Source organism: Zeus faber (genome assembly GCF_960531495.2).
Source record: "Zeus faber genome assembly, chromosome: 5".
Lineage (NCBI taxonomy): Eukaryota > Metazoa > Chordata > Actinopteri > Zeiformes > Zeidae > Zeus > Zeus faber.
This window is the reverse complement of record NC_137192.1, coordinates 35482762-35501569: the sequence shown is the minus strand read 5'-3', so window position 1 is coordinate 35501569 and position 18808 is coordinate 35482762. Positions and strand designations below refer to the sequence as shown.

At 43.2% G+C, this 18808-nt stretch overlaps 2 protein-coding genes across 2 annotated transcripts; both read right to left on the bottom strand.

Moving 5' to 3' along the window:
- Positions 1-10636, bottom strand: LOC307230759 (odorant receptor 131-2-like; the record flags this gene model as incomplete). Its single annotated transcript, XM_080001195.1, has 5 exons — positions 1-113; positions 2619-3381; positions 5090-5271; positions 8014-8098; positions 10589-10636. The coding sequence occupies 5 exons, from the start codon at positions 10634-10636 to the stop codon at positions 1-3; spliced, it is 1191 nt and encodes a 396-aa protein (XP_079857321.1).
- Positions 10637-13486: 2850 nt separating this feature from the next.
- LOC307230758 (odorant receptor 131-2-like) lies at positions 13487-16126 on the bottom strand (the record flags this gene model as incomplete). The annotated part of the gene is made up of 2 exons (XM_080001194.1): positions 13487-14263; positions 15971-16126. 2 exons carry the CDS (start codon positions 16124-16126, stop codon positions 13487-13489), a joined length of 933 nt encoding a protein of 310 aa, XP_079857320.1.
- Between the last annotated feature and the right edge of the window lie 2682 nt (positions 16127-18808).

Sequence of the window (18808 nt, the reverse complement as noted above, 5' to 3'; positions counted from 1 at the left end):
TCATGGGGATCCAGGTAAAACAGGGAAATAGGCTGTCAGAGGGAGCTCGCGGTTGACAAACTGGAGCTGGACGGACTGGTAGATCCAGAACAGGTAACACAGGAACAGGGAGGCTAGAAGTGAGGGCGAAGCGATCTGGCACCAGAGGTAGGGAACAGCAAAGGTTAAATGCAGGTATTTAATAGCTGGCAGCTGCCATTCTCACAGTGGAGTGGGCCTGATTACTGATCACCATCAGCTGTGGAAACAAGACATGAGCAGAGGTTATAGAGAGAGATAGAAAGAAAGAAAGAAAGAAAGAAAGAAAGACAGATATAAAAGCCACCAAACACTTACATTCACATCAAAACTGAAAAAGAAAACCAAAATAAAACACACACACAAAGCACACATGGGGTTCACGGGGGGCAGGCTGGGCAGCTGTAACAGCATGTCTGGGCAAAAACCAAACCAGGAGCTCTAAAGAATTGTCCATAGACCGCCAAGACAGGATTGTGTGAAGGCATGGATCTGGGGAAGGGAACAAAAACAATTCTACAGCTTTGAGGGTCACAGAGAACAACGTGGCCTCCATTTGAATGTCTTCCTGAGACTCTTCCAGGATCAATAGGAAAGGTGAACAGAACAAAGTACAGATGGATTCTGAACCAGATGAAAAAGATTGAAACTCAGATTAAAACCCTTCACTGCAGGTACATTAGACTAAGTTGGAGGTTCCCCTTCCAACTGGACAATTACCAGGAATGGCTTTGGGACAAGTCTGACAATGTCCTTGTGAGGCCGAGCCAGACCCAACCAGAACCCTAACCTGAGAACGCTTCCCCTAGTACCCTGACCTGAGAACGCTTCCCCTAGTACCCTGACCTGAGAACGCCACCTAAAGAACCCTAACCGTTTAACTCCAAATTCATGATGGAACTCACAGAAAGACAAACAATAATAAATGAATTTGGGAAGTAATACTAACTCGGAAATGTTGAGCGAGTCTGACAATCTTTATTTAAACTCCAATCAATCCTTTCTGAGCTAACCATCAGCATAGTTGGGACTTCCCACTGACTAATCCCATTGTTTTTTTTCTTCATCAACGGGGCCCAAATTAACCTCCATGTGTTTGTATTCAACTATGTCTAACAAACTCTTCAGAACTTGGTTTACAATGCAATGTGTAGCGACCCTGAGCAAGACTAAGCTCACGACCTGACAGGATGTGGTTTAGTATACCTTTGGCAACACAAAATTGACAACTTGCACCTTTACCCACCCACTGGTTTTTAGGCTGCAAGGGACTATTGTTCAGCAAACACAGCCATAGGTACGATAGAAGGCCTGAGCACACAGGCAAAGCTCTGATCCAGTAGAAACTACACAGTTCCAGACTACAGCTTGGTGTAGTCGACAGGGTTGGTTATAGACAGATGGCAGTGAGGGGTCGTTGTATATATGGAACAAGTAACAGAGTGGAGAAGACGTACTGGACATATGTCAGGTCCTGTAGGATGGAGGTATTGCAATATTTTGTTATGTTCTAACACCGCAACTAAGGGATGTTGTCTTAATGCATAATTATAGATAGAAAGACAGAGTGATTATTGCTATTGTCTTTCTTTATGTACAAGGTCTATATTTTTGTATACACCACATCAAATAAATATATGAAGTTTTCCATTTAAAAAAAATGGTTTGGTAATGAACTGCTTTGGTGATGCCAATACATTCACAGTTTCTAAAAGGGTGTACATATTTACACTGAGCAGCAAATTTGGGGGACTCAGAGACCTGGAATTATACATAAATTGTGAAAGGGTTGAGATTTATGGACTTCACCAAATTTGGTGAAAATTTGTCCACTGGGTTTTCAGATATATATGTCTGTGGCATTTGTGGCGCGCCCTATGGGATGGGCTCAAAATGCTTTGGTCGACTTACTCTCAAACGGGGACTGACAACCAAACTCTATGATGATTGGACAAATGGTTTATGAGTTATGGCCAATTTTCTGCTCTGACCCGCCTTGTGCAAAGATTCTCTGGTTTTTGGTGTCCATGTTTTGGACCGATCTTGCTCATTATTAGTAGAAATGTGTATCTCAGTCCCGCAATGCTCGACACAACATTTGATGTTGATATAGTAAAAATCCCCAAAATATCGATACACATTCCTGTTTTTCACATAATGCAAATTACCCAAAAAAAGATATCTTGCCGGACTTTTATGGTGCAGGAGGCATTTTTGAAGAGCACATTGAGCTGGACTTGTCTCTCAAACATCAAGTCAATCAGAGTCACGGTGTGAGGTGCGTGGAAACCAGTACGGAACAGTGAAATCTTTCAGTAGGACCTGGTGGTTGTTGCAGTTTGCGAGCAGCTAAGCCATTTGGAGACAGTTTATGACAGCACAGCCTGAGGTTCTCTTTCAGCGTAGGGACAGTGTGTGAAGTTGTTTAGCTTGACTGGACTTCTGTGTGTACCTCCCTAAATATCAGCACAAGGCAGTTAATTATCGAGGTATTTAACTTATTTCTAATCCATACACATGAACCTTATATTGTAATATTTTGATCACAAGGCCAGATGGAACTCAATGAGCTGTCTTCTTGGTAATTTATGCTTCACTACCATTGTGCCTTTTACAAAGCAGATGCCTCTTCAGGTACTTCCTGAAGGTTTTGTCTCGCAAGCCATAGATGATAGGACTGATGAGGCGAGGCATAATCTGGACCACAACGTAGACAGTAAAGCGAATGGCCGGCAAACTCGCTGGAAACAGGTACGACAGCCCACTGATCACCAGGTGGGGGACGTAGGTGAGCATGCAGAGCATCAGCTGGATGCCGTGGAGCAGCACTGTGTTTTTAGCCTTCGTGGCATCTGCTGCCACCGCCTTGGCAGCGAACAGTATCCTGAAGTAGGTGTAGAAGAGTGTGAACCAGACCAGTAGCAGGGAGACTATGTAGAAAACGTCTCTCTTCGTGCTGAGAATGGGGTTTGGGATAACCGTGTCATGGAGACAGAAAACCCTGGAATGGAAAAACTCGCGCGGCTCCGTCGCCACAGTTACCAACAGATCGGGAAGGTGTGACAGCCCGCTTGTCACCCAGATCAGGGCGATCGCGATGGAGATCCTCTTTATTGTGCAGATCTGGACGTGGCGGAGGGGCAGACACACAGCGATGTAGCACTCCACTGCCATCATGGCCAGGTTCAGCGGAGTGTTCAGGTTGACCTGGACGGCCACCAACACCAGGAAGATACAGAGTGACACATTGATGGTGAACACGATGTAGCTGAGGACCTGAATGATGACGAACATGGTCAGCAGGATTATGTCGTTGATCACCAGGTGGATGAAAAGGACGTAGCGAGGGTTTAGGTGGAAGATCTGGAAGGAAAAGTGGATGGAACATAAGAGGAATATTGAGTAGAACAACATAGAACATTTGAGATTCCAATGCAGTTATATTATAAAAGGCTTATAATACAGGTAAGAAAAAGTACTGTATTTATAACATTATTAAAAAGGGCAAATTAATGAATGAACATTTATCAACTCTACAAAGCTTCTTCCAGTCATTTAGACATTGTCGAGAAAATTTTCAATTAATCCTTTCAGTCTAGATATACATCGATCAGCCACAACATTAAAACCAGTGACAGGTGAAGTGAATAACATGGATCATCTGGTTCCAATGGCACGTGTCAAGGGGTGGGATATTTTCGGCAACAAGTTAACAGACAGTTGTTGAAGTTGATGTCTGGAAGCAGCGTAAGGATCTGAGCCACTTTAACAAGGACCACATTGTGATGCTAGACGACGGGGTCAGAGAATCTCTAAAACGGTAGGTGTTGTGGGAGGTTCCCGGAAGGTGTGGTTAGGACCTACCGAAAGTGGTCCAAGGTAGGACAACAAGGGAACCGGCAACAGGGTCATGAGCGCACATGGGCTCATTGATGCGCATGGGGAGCAAAGGCTAGCCCGTCTGTTTCGATCCCACAAAAGAGCAGCTGTATCACAAAAATTGGTGAAAAAGTTTATGCTGCTATGATAGAAAGGTGTCACAACACACAGTGCATGGCAGCTTGCTGCGTATGGGAGCTCTCACAGTGTCCATGCTGATCCCTGTCCACACCTGAAAGCACCTACAATGGACACGTGAGCGTAAGAACTGGACCATTGAACAACAGAAGAAGGTGGCTCAGTCTGATGAATCACCTTTTCTTCTACATCATATTGATGGCGGGTACGTGTGCGTTGTTTACCTGGGGAAGAGGTGGCACCAGGATGCATTATGGGAAGAAGACAAGCCGGTGGATGCAGTGGGATGTTCTGAACAATGTTCTGCTGGTAAACCTTGGGTCCTGACATTCATGTGGATGTTACTTTGACATGTACCACCTACCGAACATTGTTTTATACCAAGTACACCCCTTCATGGTGACGGTATTTTTTTTTCAGGAATGGGTTTAGGAACATGATAAGGAATAAAAGGTGTTGACTTGGCCTCCAAATTCCCCAGATCTCAATCCCATGGAGCATCTGTGGGATGTGCTGGAACAACAAGCCCCATCCATGGGGGCCTTGCCTCCAACTTCCAGGACTTAAAGGATCTGCTGCTAATGTGTTGGTGCCTGATACCACAGGACACCTTGAGAGGTCTTGTTGATTCCATGCCTCCAGGGGTCTGAACTGTTTTGGCGGCATGGGGGGGAGCTATACGACATTAGGCAGGTAGTTTTAATGTTGTGGCTGATCGGTGTACAGTGTATATCGGTGTCAAATTGAGTTTTACCCCTTTTTCTAGTCTGCACACACATTTCACCTAACATAGCTCACATATTTACCATTGTCTCTATTTTTGGGTTTTAGGAAATACAAACAATATGTTGAGAAACCTTTTGAAAATCATATCCTGATCCTATATGTAACACATATTTTTATCAAAGTCAAATTTCTTAAAGCGATGGCACAAGTTAGTTTCATCAATGTAGAATCAAAAGTATACACTTAAAGTCATTATATATTGCTATGATTTCTCTCAGTGTTCAGATGAGTATTAATTGTATTAGCAGAATCAAAAGTACTGTCCAACCCGGTTCTTGTGGAAGGTGTGCACCAGAGTTCCATTGATGTAGATGATGGAGATGCAGAGGGCGACGGTGAACACATTCTTGATCATGGCCGTGCTGAGCCCGTCTCGGCTGAACGCCACGCTGGTGGCGTTTGTCTCAATCCTTAAATAGTTCATGGGTCCAACGTCTCGGTTCTGGAAAGCTGAGCAGAAAAGTTGTGCATTTTTAGTCTGAGGGATTAAATGAGGCAATATATGCTCTAAAAGTGAACTAATACAGATTTTTACATTTGTTAATTCAAACATAGTTTTTATAATTGGTTTATCTATTTATCATCTATTTTTCTTTTTTGACTATCTTTTGATTAGTATTTGAAAGAATATTTTTTCTCAATACATCAATTAGATTTAGAATTAGGCATATACAGATGCAATTACTAAGTTTTCCAGTTGACATGCAAGTTTTTCAATGACCAAACTTAGCCCATTTAGGTTTCACAATATGATTTCATTCTCCCAGCACGGTGTACAGTCCACAGAAGCAGTCAATGAGTTAAATATCAAAAACAGTTTTATCATCAGCAATACTCTGAAGCAGCGTAGTTCACTAATGATGTGAACTCACTAAGTAAGGCACCAGAGAACAACACAGAACAACACAGGTCATACATCACATTCACAAGATGAAGAGAATAAATAAAAAGAAATAACAGGGATTAAAATATTTCCAATTCTATTAAAGTGAATTGGTGTAGCTGAAAAACATCTCCAGCTGTATTCTTCACATAAACCACCCAGTTGCTGCCATTGAATCTACCTGAAGTAAAGACCACGCCATCGAACAATCTCAACCGGGATATTTGAGAAGAATCAGAATACAGGGACCAGTTCCAGGTTATTTGAATTAATCTGCTGAATGCTGCTTCACCAACCTGATGCTTCTGCTCACCAAGCAGATGCTACAGCGTGTGCATGCTGTGCAACAGGAGTTTAAATACAGGAGCTCCGTCCAAAAGTCATGGGATTCACTTCAGACAGCGCTGTGCACGTGACATGTGCATGTGGGAAAACAATTAGTACAGATCGCAATAGAGCGCATATTGATATAACATTTTGCCCAACATGCACGTCCCTTTTGTGTGTATGTACTGTGCTCTAAACCTTGGAGATTTTACTTCTCAAAGCTAGAAATTAAACAATTGAAGGCTCAAACTCTAAAGAAACATTGATCATAATAATAATGATAATGATAATAATAATGATAATAACAGCGAGACGTGTATGAATATACCAATCAGCCACAACATTAAAAGTACAAACAATAACCACTAATATTGTTTCGCTTGACCCTTTACCACTAAAACAGCTGTGACCCGTCGATGCAAGGACTGCAAGAGACTCTGAAGGTTCCTTGTGGTATCTGGTGCAGCAGATCCTTTAAGTTCTGGAAGTTGTAAGGTGGAGCCCTCATGGATCGGGCTTGTTATTCCAGCACATACGACTGATACTCTACCGGATTGAGATCAAGGAAATTTGGAGGCCAAATCAACACCTTGAACACTTTGTTATGTTCCTCAAACCCTTTTTGAACATTTTTTGCAATGTGGCAGGACGCATTATCCAGCTGTAAGAGGCCACTGTCATCAGGGAATACAGTTGCCATGAAGGGGTGTTTTGGGTCTGCAACAATGTTTAGGTAGCTGGTACATGTCAAAGTAACATCCACGTGAACGCCAGGATCCAAGGTTTCCCAACAGAACATTGTCCAGAGCATCACAATGCATCCACCGGCTTGTCTTCTTCCCCTAGTGCATCCTGGTGCCATCTCTTTCCCAGGAAAATGACGCACACATACCCGGCCATCCACATGACGTGTAAAAAAAAGTGATTCATCAGACCGGGCCAACTTCTTTCATTGCTGCATGATCCAGTTTTGATGCTCATGTGTCCATTGTAGGTGCTTTTGGCAATGGACAGGGGTCAGCAGGGCATTCTGACGAGTCCAATACACAGCAAGCTGCCATGCACTGTGTGTTCTACATCTTTCTATCTTAGCAGGATTAACCTTTTCACCAATTTGTGCTACAGTAGCTCTTCTGTGTGATGGAACCAGACAGACTATACTTCACTCCCCACGTGCATCAATGACCCTTGGACGCCATGACCCTGTCACCGGTTCACCAGTCGTCCTTTCTTGGAGCACTTTTGGTAGGTAGTAACCACTGCATAGCGGGAACGGCGCACAAGACTTGTGGTTTTGGAGATGCTCCGACCAAGTCGTCCAGCATCACAATGTGCTCCTTGTCAAAGTGGCTCAGATCCTTACGCTCCTTCAACACATCAACTTCAACAACCGAGTGTTCACTTGCTGCATAATATCATAATAATAATATATCCCCCCCTTGACATGTGCCATTGGAACCAAATGATTAATGTTAATCACTTCACCTGTCACTGGTTTTAATGTTATGGCTGGTCAGTATAAATTTCTGTTTTTTATATGACTTCCATGATAAACAGTAAAGCCAATTCAGAAAGATCAGATCCCTTTGGTTTTTCCATATTATACCTGATGATGATAAAGCAAAAGCAGGCTTTGAGGATGTTTTGCAGACTTGTGAAAATGAAAAACTGCAATATCACAGACACATCAAATGGAGTTCAGGTGCATCCTGTTTCCATTGATTATCTTGGGGTGTTTCTCCACCTTGATTGGACTTACCTGCAGTAAATCAAATGATTGGTCATGGTTTGAAAAGGCCAGTGTCAATGGAAGTTCTCACAATTGACAATGCATTTTATGATGTATACTGGCAATTGAACTCAGATGTAGACACGGGAGGCAGACAGAGGTTTTGACAGAATTTTTACTACAAACTGGGGAATGATCCAGGCTCCTGGGCATCCAGGTAAAACAGGCAGAGAGGCTGTCAGAGGAAGCTCACAGTTGACAAACTGGAGCTGGACGGACTGGTAGATCCAGAACAGGTAACACAGACACAGGGAGGCTAGAAGCGAGCGTGAAGCGATCTGGCGGTGACATTATGTTTGGGCAAAAACCAAACCATGAGCTCTAAAGAATTGTCCATAGGCCGCTAACATCACGGATCTGGGGAAGGGAACAAAAACAATTCTACAGCTTTGAGGGTCACAGAGAACAATGTTGCCTCCATTTGAATGTCTTCCTGAGACTCTTCCAGGATCAATAGGAAAGGTGAACAGAACAAAGTACAGAGGGATTCTGAACCAGTTGAAAAAGATTGAAACTCAGATTAAAACCCTCCACAGCAGGTACATTAGACTAAGGTGGAGACCAACTGGACAATTACCAATTACCTGGACAATTACCAGGAATGGCTTTGGGACAAGTCTGACAATGTCCTGGTGAGGACGAGCCAAACCACACCAGAACCCTAACCCGAGAACGCTTCCCCTAGAACGCTGACCTGAGAACCCTTCCCCTAGTACCCTGACCTGAGAACGCTACTCCTAAAACCCTAACCCTAGAATGTCACCCCGAGAACCCTAACCATAGAACGATACCCTTACAACCCTCACCCTAGAAAGCTACCCAAAGAACCCTAACCCTTGAACACTTCCCCTAGAACCCTAACCCTAGAACGCTTCCCCTAGTACCCTGAGCCTAGAATGCTATCCTTAGAACCCTAACCCTTGAACACTACCCCTCAAACCAAAACCCTAAAACGCCACCTATAGAACCCTAACAGTAGAACTCCAAATTCATCTAGGAACTCACAGAAAGACAAAAAATAGTAAATGCATTTGGGAAGTAATACTAACTCGGAAATGTTGAGCCAGTCGACAATCTTTGTTTAAACTCCAATCAATCCTTTCTGAGCTAACCATCAGCATCGTTGGGACTTCCCACTGACTAATCCCATTGTTTTTTTTCTTTGTCAACGGGGCCCAAATTAACCTCCATGTGTTTGTATTCAACTATGTCTAACAAACACTTCAGAACTTGGTTCACGATGCAATGTGTAGCAACCCTGAGCAAGACTAAGCTCACGACCTGACAGGATGTGGTTTAGTATACCTTTGGCAACACAAAATTGACAACTTGCATCTTTACCTACCCACTGGTTTTTAGGCATTGTTTAGCAAATACAGCCATAGGTACGATAGAAGGCCTGAACACACAGGCAAAGCTCTGATCCAGTAGAAACTACACACTTTCAGACTACAGCTTGGTGTAGTCGACAGGATGGGTTATCGTATCTCCGGACAGATGGCAGTGAGGAGTCGTTGTATATATGGAACATGTAACAGAGTGGAGACGACGAACTGGACATATGTCAGGTCCTGTAGGATGGAGGTATTGCAATATTTTGTTATGTTGTAACAGCGCATTTAAGGGATGTTTTCTAAATGCATAATTATAGATAGAAAGACAGAGTGATTATTGCTATTGCCTTTCTTTATGTACAAGGTCTATATTTTTGTTAACACCACATCAAATAAATATATGAAGTTTTCCATTGAAAAAAAATGGTTTGTTAATGAACTGCTTTGGTGATGCCAATACATTCACAGTTTCTAAAAGGGTGTACATATTTACACTGAGCAGCAAATTTGGGGGATTCAGGGTCCTGGAGTTATACATAAATTATGAAAGGGTTGAGATTTATGGACTTCACCAAATTTAGTGAAAATTTGTCCACTGGGTTTTCAGATATATACGTCTGTGGCATTTGTGGCGCGCCCTATGGGATGGGCTCAAAATGCTTTGGTCGACTTATTCTCAAACGGGGACTGACGACCAAGCTTTATGGTGATTGAACAAATGGTTAATGAGTTATGGCCAATTTTCTGCTCTGACCTGTCTTGTGCAGATTTTCTGTTTTTTGGTGTCCATGTTTTGGACCGATCTTGCTCATTATTAGTAGAAATGTGTATCTCAGTCCTCGACACAAAATTTGATGTTGATATAGTCAAAATCCAAAAAATATCGATACACATTCCTGTTTTTCACATAATGCAAATTACCAAAAAAATACATCTTGGTGGACTTTTTTAGTGCAGGAGGTATTTTTGAAGAGCACATTGAGCTGGACTTGTGTCTCAAACTTCAAGTCAATCAGAGTCACAGTGTGAGGTGCGTGGAAACCAGTACGGAACAGTGAAATCCTCCAGTAGGACCTGGTGGTTGTTGCAGTAGGAGATGGTTTTTGACAGCACAGACTGAGGTTCTTTTTCAGCGTAGGGACAGTGTGTGAAGTTGTTTAGCTTGACTGGACGGCATGAGGGGCTATACAAAAAGAGGCAGGTGGTTTTAATGTTGTGGCTGATCGGTGGACAGAGCATATCGGTGTCAAATTGAGTTTTACCGCTTTTAATGGTCTGCACACACATTTCACGCTTGTCTTCTTCCCCTAGTGCATCCTGGTGCCATCTCTTTCCCAGGAAAACGACGCACACATATCCGGCCATCCACATGACGGGATTCATCAGACCGGGCCACCTTCTTTCATTGCTGCATGGTCCAGTTCGGATGCTCACGTGTCCATTGTAGGTGCTTTGGGCGGTGTACAGGGGACAGCAGGGCATTCTGAGCAGTCCCATACAGCGAGCTGCGATGCACTGTGCATTCTGACACCTTTCTATCTTAGCAGCATTAACATTTTCACCAATTTGTGCTACAGTAGCTCTTCTGTGGGATAGAACCAGACGGACTACACTTCACTCCCCATGTGCATCAATGAGCCTTGGGCCCCATGACCCTGTCGCCTGTTCACCGGTCGTCCTTCCTTGGAGCACTTTTGGTAGTAACCACTGCATAGTGGGAAAAGCCCACAAGACCTGTGGTTGTGGAGATGCTCTGACCCAGTCGTCCAGCATCACAATGTGCTCCTTGTCAAAGTGGCTCAGATCCTTACGCTGCTTCCAAAACATCAACAACTGACTGTTCACTTCTTGCCTTATATATCCCACCCCTTGACTTGTGCCATTGGAACCAGATGATCAATGTTATTCCCGTCACCTGTCACTGGTTTTAATGTTATGGCTGGTCAGTATAAATTTCTGTTTTTTATATGCCTTATATGATAGACATTACAGTCCATTCAGAAAGATCAGATCCCTTCAGTTTTTTCATATTATACCTGATGATGTTGAAGCAAAAGCAGGCTTCGAGGATGTTTTGCAATATGCAGTATGATATGATATCACAGACACAACAAATTGAGTTCAGGTGCATCCTGTTTCCATTGATTATCTTGGGGTGTTTCTCCACCTTGATTGGACTTACCTGCAGTAAATCAATTGATTGGTCATGGTTTGAAAAGGGCACTGTCAATGGAAGTTCCCACAACTGACAATGCATTTTATGATGTATACTGGCAATTGAACTCAGATGTAGACACGGGAGGCAGACAGAGGTTTTAACAGATTTTGAACTACAAACTGGGGAATGATCCAGGCTCATGGGGATCCAGGTAAAACAGGCAGAGAGGCTGTCAGAGGAAGCTTGCGGTTGACAAACTGGAGCTGGACGGACTGGTAGAGAACCCCGAGAACCGTTACCCTTGAACGCTTCCCCTAGTACCCTGACCCTTGAACGCTATCCTTAGAACCCTAACCATGAAAAGCTACCATAAGAACCTTAACCCAATAATACTTCCACTAGGACCTTAACCCTGGAACGCTTCCACTAGAACCCTAACCCTAGAACGCCACCTATAGAACCCTAACCGTAGAACTCCAAATTAATGATGGAACTCACAGAAAGACAAACAATAATAAATTAATTTGGGAAGGAATACTAACTCGGAAATGTTGAGCGAGTCTGACAATCTTTATTTAAACTCCAATCAATCCTTTCTGAGCTAACCATCCGCATCGTTGGGACTTCCCACTGACTAATCCCATTGTTTTTTTTCTTTGTCAACGGGGCCTAAATTAACCTCCATGTGTTTGTATTCAACTATGTCTAACAAACACTTCAGAACTTGGTTTACGATGCAATGTGTAGCGACCCTGAGCAAGACTAAGCTCACGACCTGACAGGATGTGGTTTAGTATACCTTTGGCAACACAAAATTGACAACTTGCATCTTTACCCCCCTCTGGTTTTTAGGCTGCAAGGGACCATTGTTCAGCAAACACAGCCATAGGTACGATGGAAGGCCTGAGCACACAGTCAAAGCTCTGATCTAGTAGAAACTACACACTTCTAGACTACAGCTTGTTGTAGTGGACAGGATTGGTTATAGACAGATGGCAGTGAGGAGTCGTTGTATATATGGAACAAGTAACAGAGTGGAGACGACGTACTGGACATATGTCAGGTCCTGTAGAATAAAGGTAAGTGATATTTTGTTATGTTGTAACAGCGCATCTAAGGGATGTTGTCTTAATGCATTATTATACATAGAAAGACAGAGTGATTATTGCTATTGTCTTTCTTTATGTACAAGGTCTATATTTTTGTATACACCACATCAAATAAATATATGACGTTTTCCATTGAAAAAAATGGTTTGGTAATGAACTGCTTTGGTGATGCCAATACATTCACAGTTTCTAAAAGGGTGTACATATTTACACTGAGCAGCAAATTTGGGGGATTCAGAGACCTGGAATTATACGTAAATTGTGAAAGGGTTGAGATTTATGGACTTCACCAATTTTGGTGAAAAAATGTCCACTGGGTTTTTCAGATATAAATGTCTGTGGCATTTGTGGCGCGCCCTATGGGATGGGCTCAAAATGCTTTGGTCGACTTATTCTCAAACGGGGACTGACAACCAAACTCTATGATGATTGGACAAATGGTTTATGAGTTATGGCCAATTTTCTGCTCCGACCCGCCTTGTGCAAAGATTCTCTGGTTTTTGGTGTCCATGTTTTGGACCGATCTTGCTCATTATTAGTAGAAATGTGTATCTCAGTCCCTCAATGCTCGACACAAAATTTGATGTTGATATAGTCAAAATCCAAAAATATCGATACACATTCCTGTTTTTCACATAATGCAAATTACCAAAAAAATACATCTTGGTGGACTTTTATGGTGCAGAGGCATTTTTGAAGAGCACATTGAGCTGGACTTGTGCCTCAAACTTCAAGTCAATCAGAGTCACGGTGAGAGGTGCGTTGAAACCAGTACGGAACAGTGAAATCCTCCAGTAGGACCTGGTGGTTGTTGCAGTTTGCTAGCACCTAAGCCATTAGGAGATGGTTTATGACAGCACAGCCTGAGGTTCTCTTTCAGCGTAGGGACAGTGTGTGAAGTTGTTTAGCTTGACTGGACTTCTGTGTGTACCTCCCTAAATATCAGCACAAGGCAGTTAATTATCGAGGTATTTAACTTATTTCTAATCCATACCCATGAACCTTATATTGTAATATTTTGATCACAAGGCCAGATGGAACTCAATGAGCTGTCTTCTTGGTAATTTATGCTTCACTACCATTGTGCCTTTTACAAAGCAGATGCCTCTTCAGGTACTTCCTGAAGGTTTTGTCTCGCAAGCCATAGATGATAGGACTGATGAGGCGAGGCATAATCTGGACCACAACGTAGACAGTAAAGCGAATGGCCGGCAAACTCGCTGGAAACAGGTACGACAGCCCATTGATCACCAGGTGGGGGACGTAGGTGAGCATGCAGAGCATCAGCTGGATGCCGTGGAGCAGCACTGTGTTTTTAGCCTTCGTGGCATCTGCTGCCACCGCCTTGGCAGCGAACAGTATCCTGAAGTAGGTGTAGAAGAGTGTGAACCAGACCAGGAGCAGGGAGACTATGTAGAAAACGTCTCTCTTCGTGCTGAGAATGGGGTTTGGGATAACCGTGTCATGGAGACAGAAAACCCTGGAATTGAAAAACTCGCGCGGCTCCGTCGCCACGGTTACCAACAGATCGGGAAGGTGTGACAGCCCGCTTGTCACCCAGATCAGACCGATCGCGATGGAGATCCTCTTTATTGTGCAGATCTGGACGTGGCGGAGGGGCAGACACACAGCGATGTAGCACTCCACTGCCATCATGGCCAGGTTCAGCGGAGTGTTCAGGTTGACCTGGACGGCCACCAACACCAGGAAGATACAGAGTGACACATTGATGGTGAACACGATGTAGCTGAGGACCTGAATGATGACGAACATGGTCAGCAGGATTATGTCGTTGATCACCAGGTGGATGAAAAGGACGTAGCGAGGGTTTAGGTGGAAGATCTGGAAGGAAAAGTGAATGGAACATAAGAGGAATATTGAGTAGAACAACATAGAACATTTGAGATTCCAATGCAGTTATATTATAAAAGGCTTATAATACAGGGAAGTTAAAGCATGTATTTATAACATTATTAAAAAGGGCAAATTAATGAATGAACATTTATCAACTCTACAAAGCTTCTTCCAGTCATTTAGACATTGTCAAGAAAATTTTCAATTAATCCTTTCAGTCTAGATATACATCGATCAGCCACAACATTAAAACCACTGACAGGGGAAGTGAATAACATGGATCATCTGGTTCCAATGGCACCTGTCAAGGGGTGTGATATTTTCGGCAACAAGTTAACAGTCAGTTGTTGAAGTTGATGTCTTGGAAGCAGCGTAAGGATCTGAGCCACTTTGACAAGGACCACATTGTGATGCTAGACGACGGGGTCAGAGAATCTCCAAAACGGTAGGTGTTGTGGGAGGGTCCCGGAAGGTGTGGTTAGAACCTTCCGAAAGTGCTCCATGGTAGGACAACAAGTGAACCGGCAACAGGGTCATGGGCGAACATGGGCTCATTGATGCGCATGGGGAGCGAAGGCTCGCCCGTCTGGTTCGATCCCACAAAAGAGCAGCTGTTTCACAAATTGGTGAAAAAGTTTATGCTGCTATGATAGAAAGGTGTCAGAACACACAGTGCATGGCAGCTTACTGCGTATGGGAGCACTCACAGTGTCCATGCTGATCCCTGTTCACCCCTGAAAGCACCTACAATGGACACGTGAGTGTAAGAACTGGACCATTGAACAACAGAAGAAGGTGGCTCAGTCTGATGAATCACCTTTTCTTCTACTTCATATTGATGGTGGGTACGTGTGCGTTGTTTACCTGGGGAAGAGGTGGCACCAGGATGCCTAATGGGAAGAAGACAAGCCGATGGATGCAGTGTGATGCTCTGGACAATGTTCTGCTGGTAAACCTTGGGTCCTGACATTCATGTGGATGTTACTTTGACATGTACCACCTACCGAACATTGTTTTATACCAAGTACACCCCTTCATGGTGACGGTATTTTTTTTTCAGGAATGGGTTTAGGAACATGATAAGGAATTAAAGGTGTTGACTTGGCCTCCAAATTCCCCAGATCTCAATCCCATAGAGCATCTGTGGGATGTGCTGGAACAACCAGCTCCATACATGGGGGCCTTGCCTCCAACTTCCAGGACTTGAAGGATCTGCTGCTAATGTATTGGTGCCAGATACCACAGGACACCTTGAGAGGTCTTGTTGATTCCATGCCTCCACGGGTCAGAACTGTTTTGGCGGCATGAGGGGGGAGCTATACAAATTTAGGCAGGTAGTTTTAATGTTGTGGCTGATCGGTGTACAGTGTATATCGGTGTCAAATTGAGTTTTACCCCTTTTTCTAGTCTGCACACATATTTCATGTAACATAGCTCACATATTTACCATTGTCTCTATTTTTGGGTTTTGGGAAATACAAACAATATGTTGAAAAACCTTTTGAAAATCATATCCTGATCCTATATGTAACACATATTTTTATCAAAGTCAAATTTCTTAAAGCAATGGCACAAGTTAGTTTCATCAATGCAGAATGAAAGGTATACACTTAAAGTCATTATATATTACTATGATTTCTCTCAGTGTTCAGATGAGTATTCGTTGTATTAGCAGCATCAAAAGGACTGTCCAACCTGGTTCTTGTGGAAGGTGTGCACCAGAGTTCCATTGATGTAGATGATGGAGACACAGAGGCCGACGGTGAACACATTCTTGATCATGGCTGTGCTGAGCCCGTCTCGGCTGAACGCCACGCTGGTGGCGTTTGTCTCAATCCTTAAATAGTTCATGGGTCCAACGTCTCGTTTCTGGAAAGCTGAGCAGAAAAGTTGTGCATTTTTAGTTTGAGGGATTAAATGAGGCAATATATGCTCTAAAAGTGAACTAATACTGACACAATTACCATAGTGTGCTGAGTTGTACATCATCAGTAAGGACATTGACATCAGATTTTTACATTTGTTAATTCAAACATAGTTTTACAATTGGTTTAACTATTTATCATGTACTTTTCTTTTTTTGACTATCGTTTGATTAGTATTTGAAAGAATATTTTTTCTCAATACATCAATTAGATTTAGAATTAGGCATATACAGATGCAATTACTAAGTTTTCCAGTTGACATGCAAGTTTTTCAATGTCCAAACTTAGCCCATTTAGGTTTCACAATATGATATCATTCTCCCAGCACGGTGTACAGTCCACAGAAGCAGTCAATGAGTTAAATATCAAAAACAGTTTTATCATCAGCAAAACTCTGAAGCAGCATAGTTCACTATTGATGTGAACTCACTAAGTAAGGCACCAGAGAACAGCACAGAACAACACAGGTCATACATCACATTCACAAGATGAAGAGAGTAAATAAATTAAAATAACAGGGATTAAAATATTTCCCAGCTCTAGAAAAGTGAATGTGTGTAGCTGGAGAACATTTCCAGCTGTATTCTTCACATAAACCACCCAGTTGCTGTCATTGAATCTACCTGAAGTTAAGACCACGCCATCGAACAATCTCAACCAGGATATTTGAGAAGAATCAGAATACAGGGACCAGTTCCAGGTTATTTGAGTTAAACTGCTGAATGCTGCTTCACCAACCTGATGCTTCTGCTCACCAAGCAGATGCTACAGCGTGTGCATGCTGTGCAACAGGAGTTTAAATACAGGAGCTCCGTCCAAAAGTCATGGGATTCACTTCAGACAGCACTGTGCACGTGACATGTGCATGTGGGAAAACAATTACTATACTGCAGAACGCAATAGAAAACACATTGTTATATTGTTTTGCCGAACATGCACGTGCCCTTTGACCCTGTGTGTGGGTGTGTGTGTATTTTCAAGTGTTCCTCAAGCCATAAACGTTAACGAGCGCTGTGCTCCAAACCCTGGAGGTTAATCTTCTCAAAGTTAGAAGTTAAATAGTTGAAGGCTCAAACTCAAGAGAAAAATTGAAATGATAATAATAACAGCGAGACGTTTTTTAATACATCAATCAGCCACAACATTAAAAGCATCAACAATAATCACTAATATTGTTTAGCTCCCCCTTTGCCACCAAAACAGCTGTGACCTGTCGATGCATGGACTCCAAGAGACTCTGAGGGTTTCCTGTGGTATCTGGCACCAAGAGGTTAGCAGCAGATCCTTTAAGTCCTGGAAGTTGCGATGTGGGGCCTCCATGGATCGGGCTTGTTGTTCCAGCACATACGACTGATACTCTACCGGATTGAGATCTGGGAAATTTGGAGGCCAAGTCAACACCTTGAACACTTTGTCACGTTCCTCAAACCCTTTCTGAACATTTTTTGCAATGTGGCAGGAGGCATTATCCTGCTGAAAGAGGCCACTGTCATCAGGGAATACCATTGCCATGAAGGGGTATTTTGGGGCTGCAACAATGTTTAGGTAGCTGGTACATGTCAAAGTAACATCCACATGAACGCCAGGACCCAAGGTTTCCCAACAGAACATTGCCCAGAGCATCACACTGCATCAACCGGCTTGTCTTCTTCCCCTAGTGCATCCTGGTGCCATCTCTTTCCCAGGAAAACGACGCACACATACCCGGCCATCCACATGACGGGATTCATCAGACCGGGCCACCTTATTTCATTGATGCATGGTCCAGTTCGGATGCTCACGTGTCCATTGTAGGTGCTTTAGGTGGTGTACAGGGGACAGCAGGGCATTCTGAGCAGTCCTAGCGAGCTGCGATGCACTGTGTGTTCTGATACCTTTCTATCTTAGCAGCATTAACATTTTCACCAATTTGTGCTACAGTAGCTCTTCTGTGGGATCGAACCAGACGGACTACACTTCACTCCCCACGTGCATCAATGAGCCTTGGGCCCCATGACCCTGTCACCGGTTCACCGGTCGTCCTTCCTTAGAGCGCTTTTGGTAGGTAGTAACCACTGCATAGCGGGAAAAGCCCACAAGACCTGTGGTTGTGGAGATGCTCCGACCCAGTCGTCCAGCATCACAATGTGCTCCTTGTCAAAGTGGCTCAGATCCTTACGCTGCTTCCAAAACATCAACAACTGACTGTTCACTTCTTGCCTTATACCATATATCCCACCCCTTGACTTGTGCCATTGGAACCAGATGATCAATGTTATTCCCGTCACCTGTCACTGGTTTTAATGTTATGGCTGGTCAGTATAAATTTCTGTTTTTTATATGCCTTATATGATAAACATTACAGTCCATTCAGAAATATCAGATCCCTTCAGTTTTTCCATATTATACCTGATGATGTTAAAGCAAAAGCAGGCTTCGAGGATGTTTTGCAATATGCAGTATGATATGATATCACAGACACATCAAATGGAGTTCAGGTGCATCCTGTTTCCATTGATTATCTTGGGGTGTTTCATCACCTTGATTGGACTTACCTGCAGTAAATCAATTGATTGGTCATGGTTTGAAAAGGGCACTGTCAATGGAAGTTCCCACAACTGACAATGCG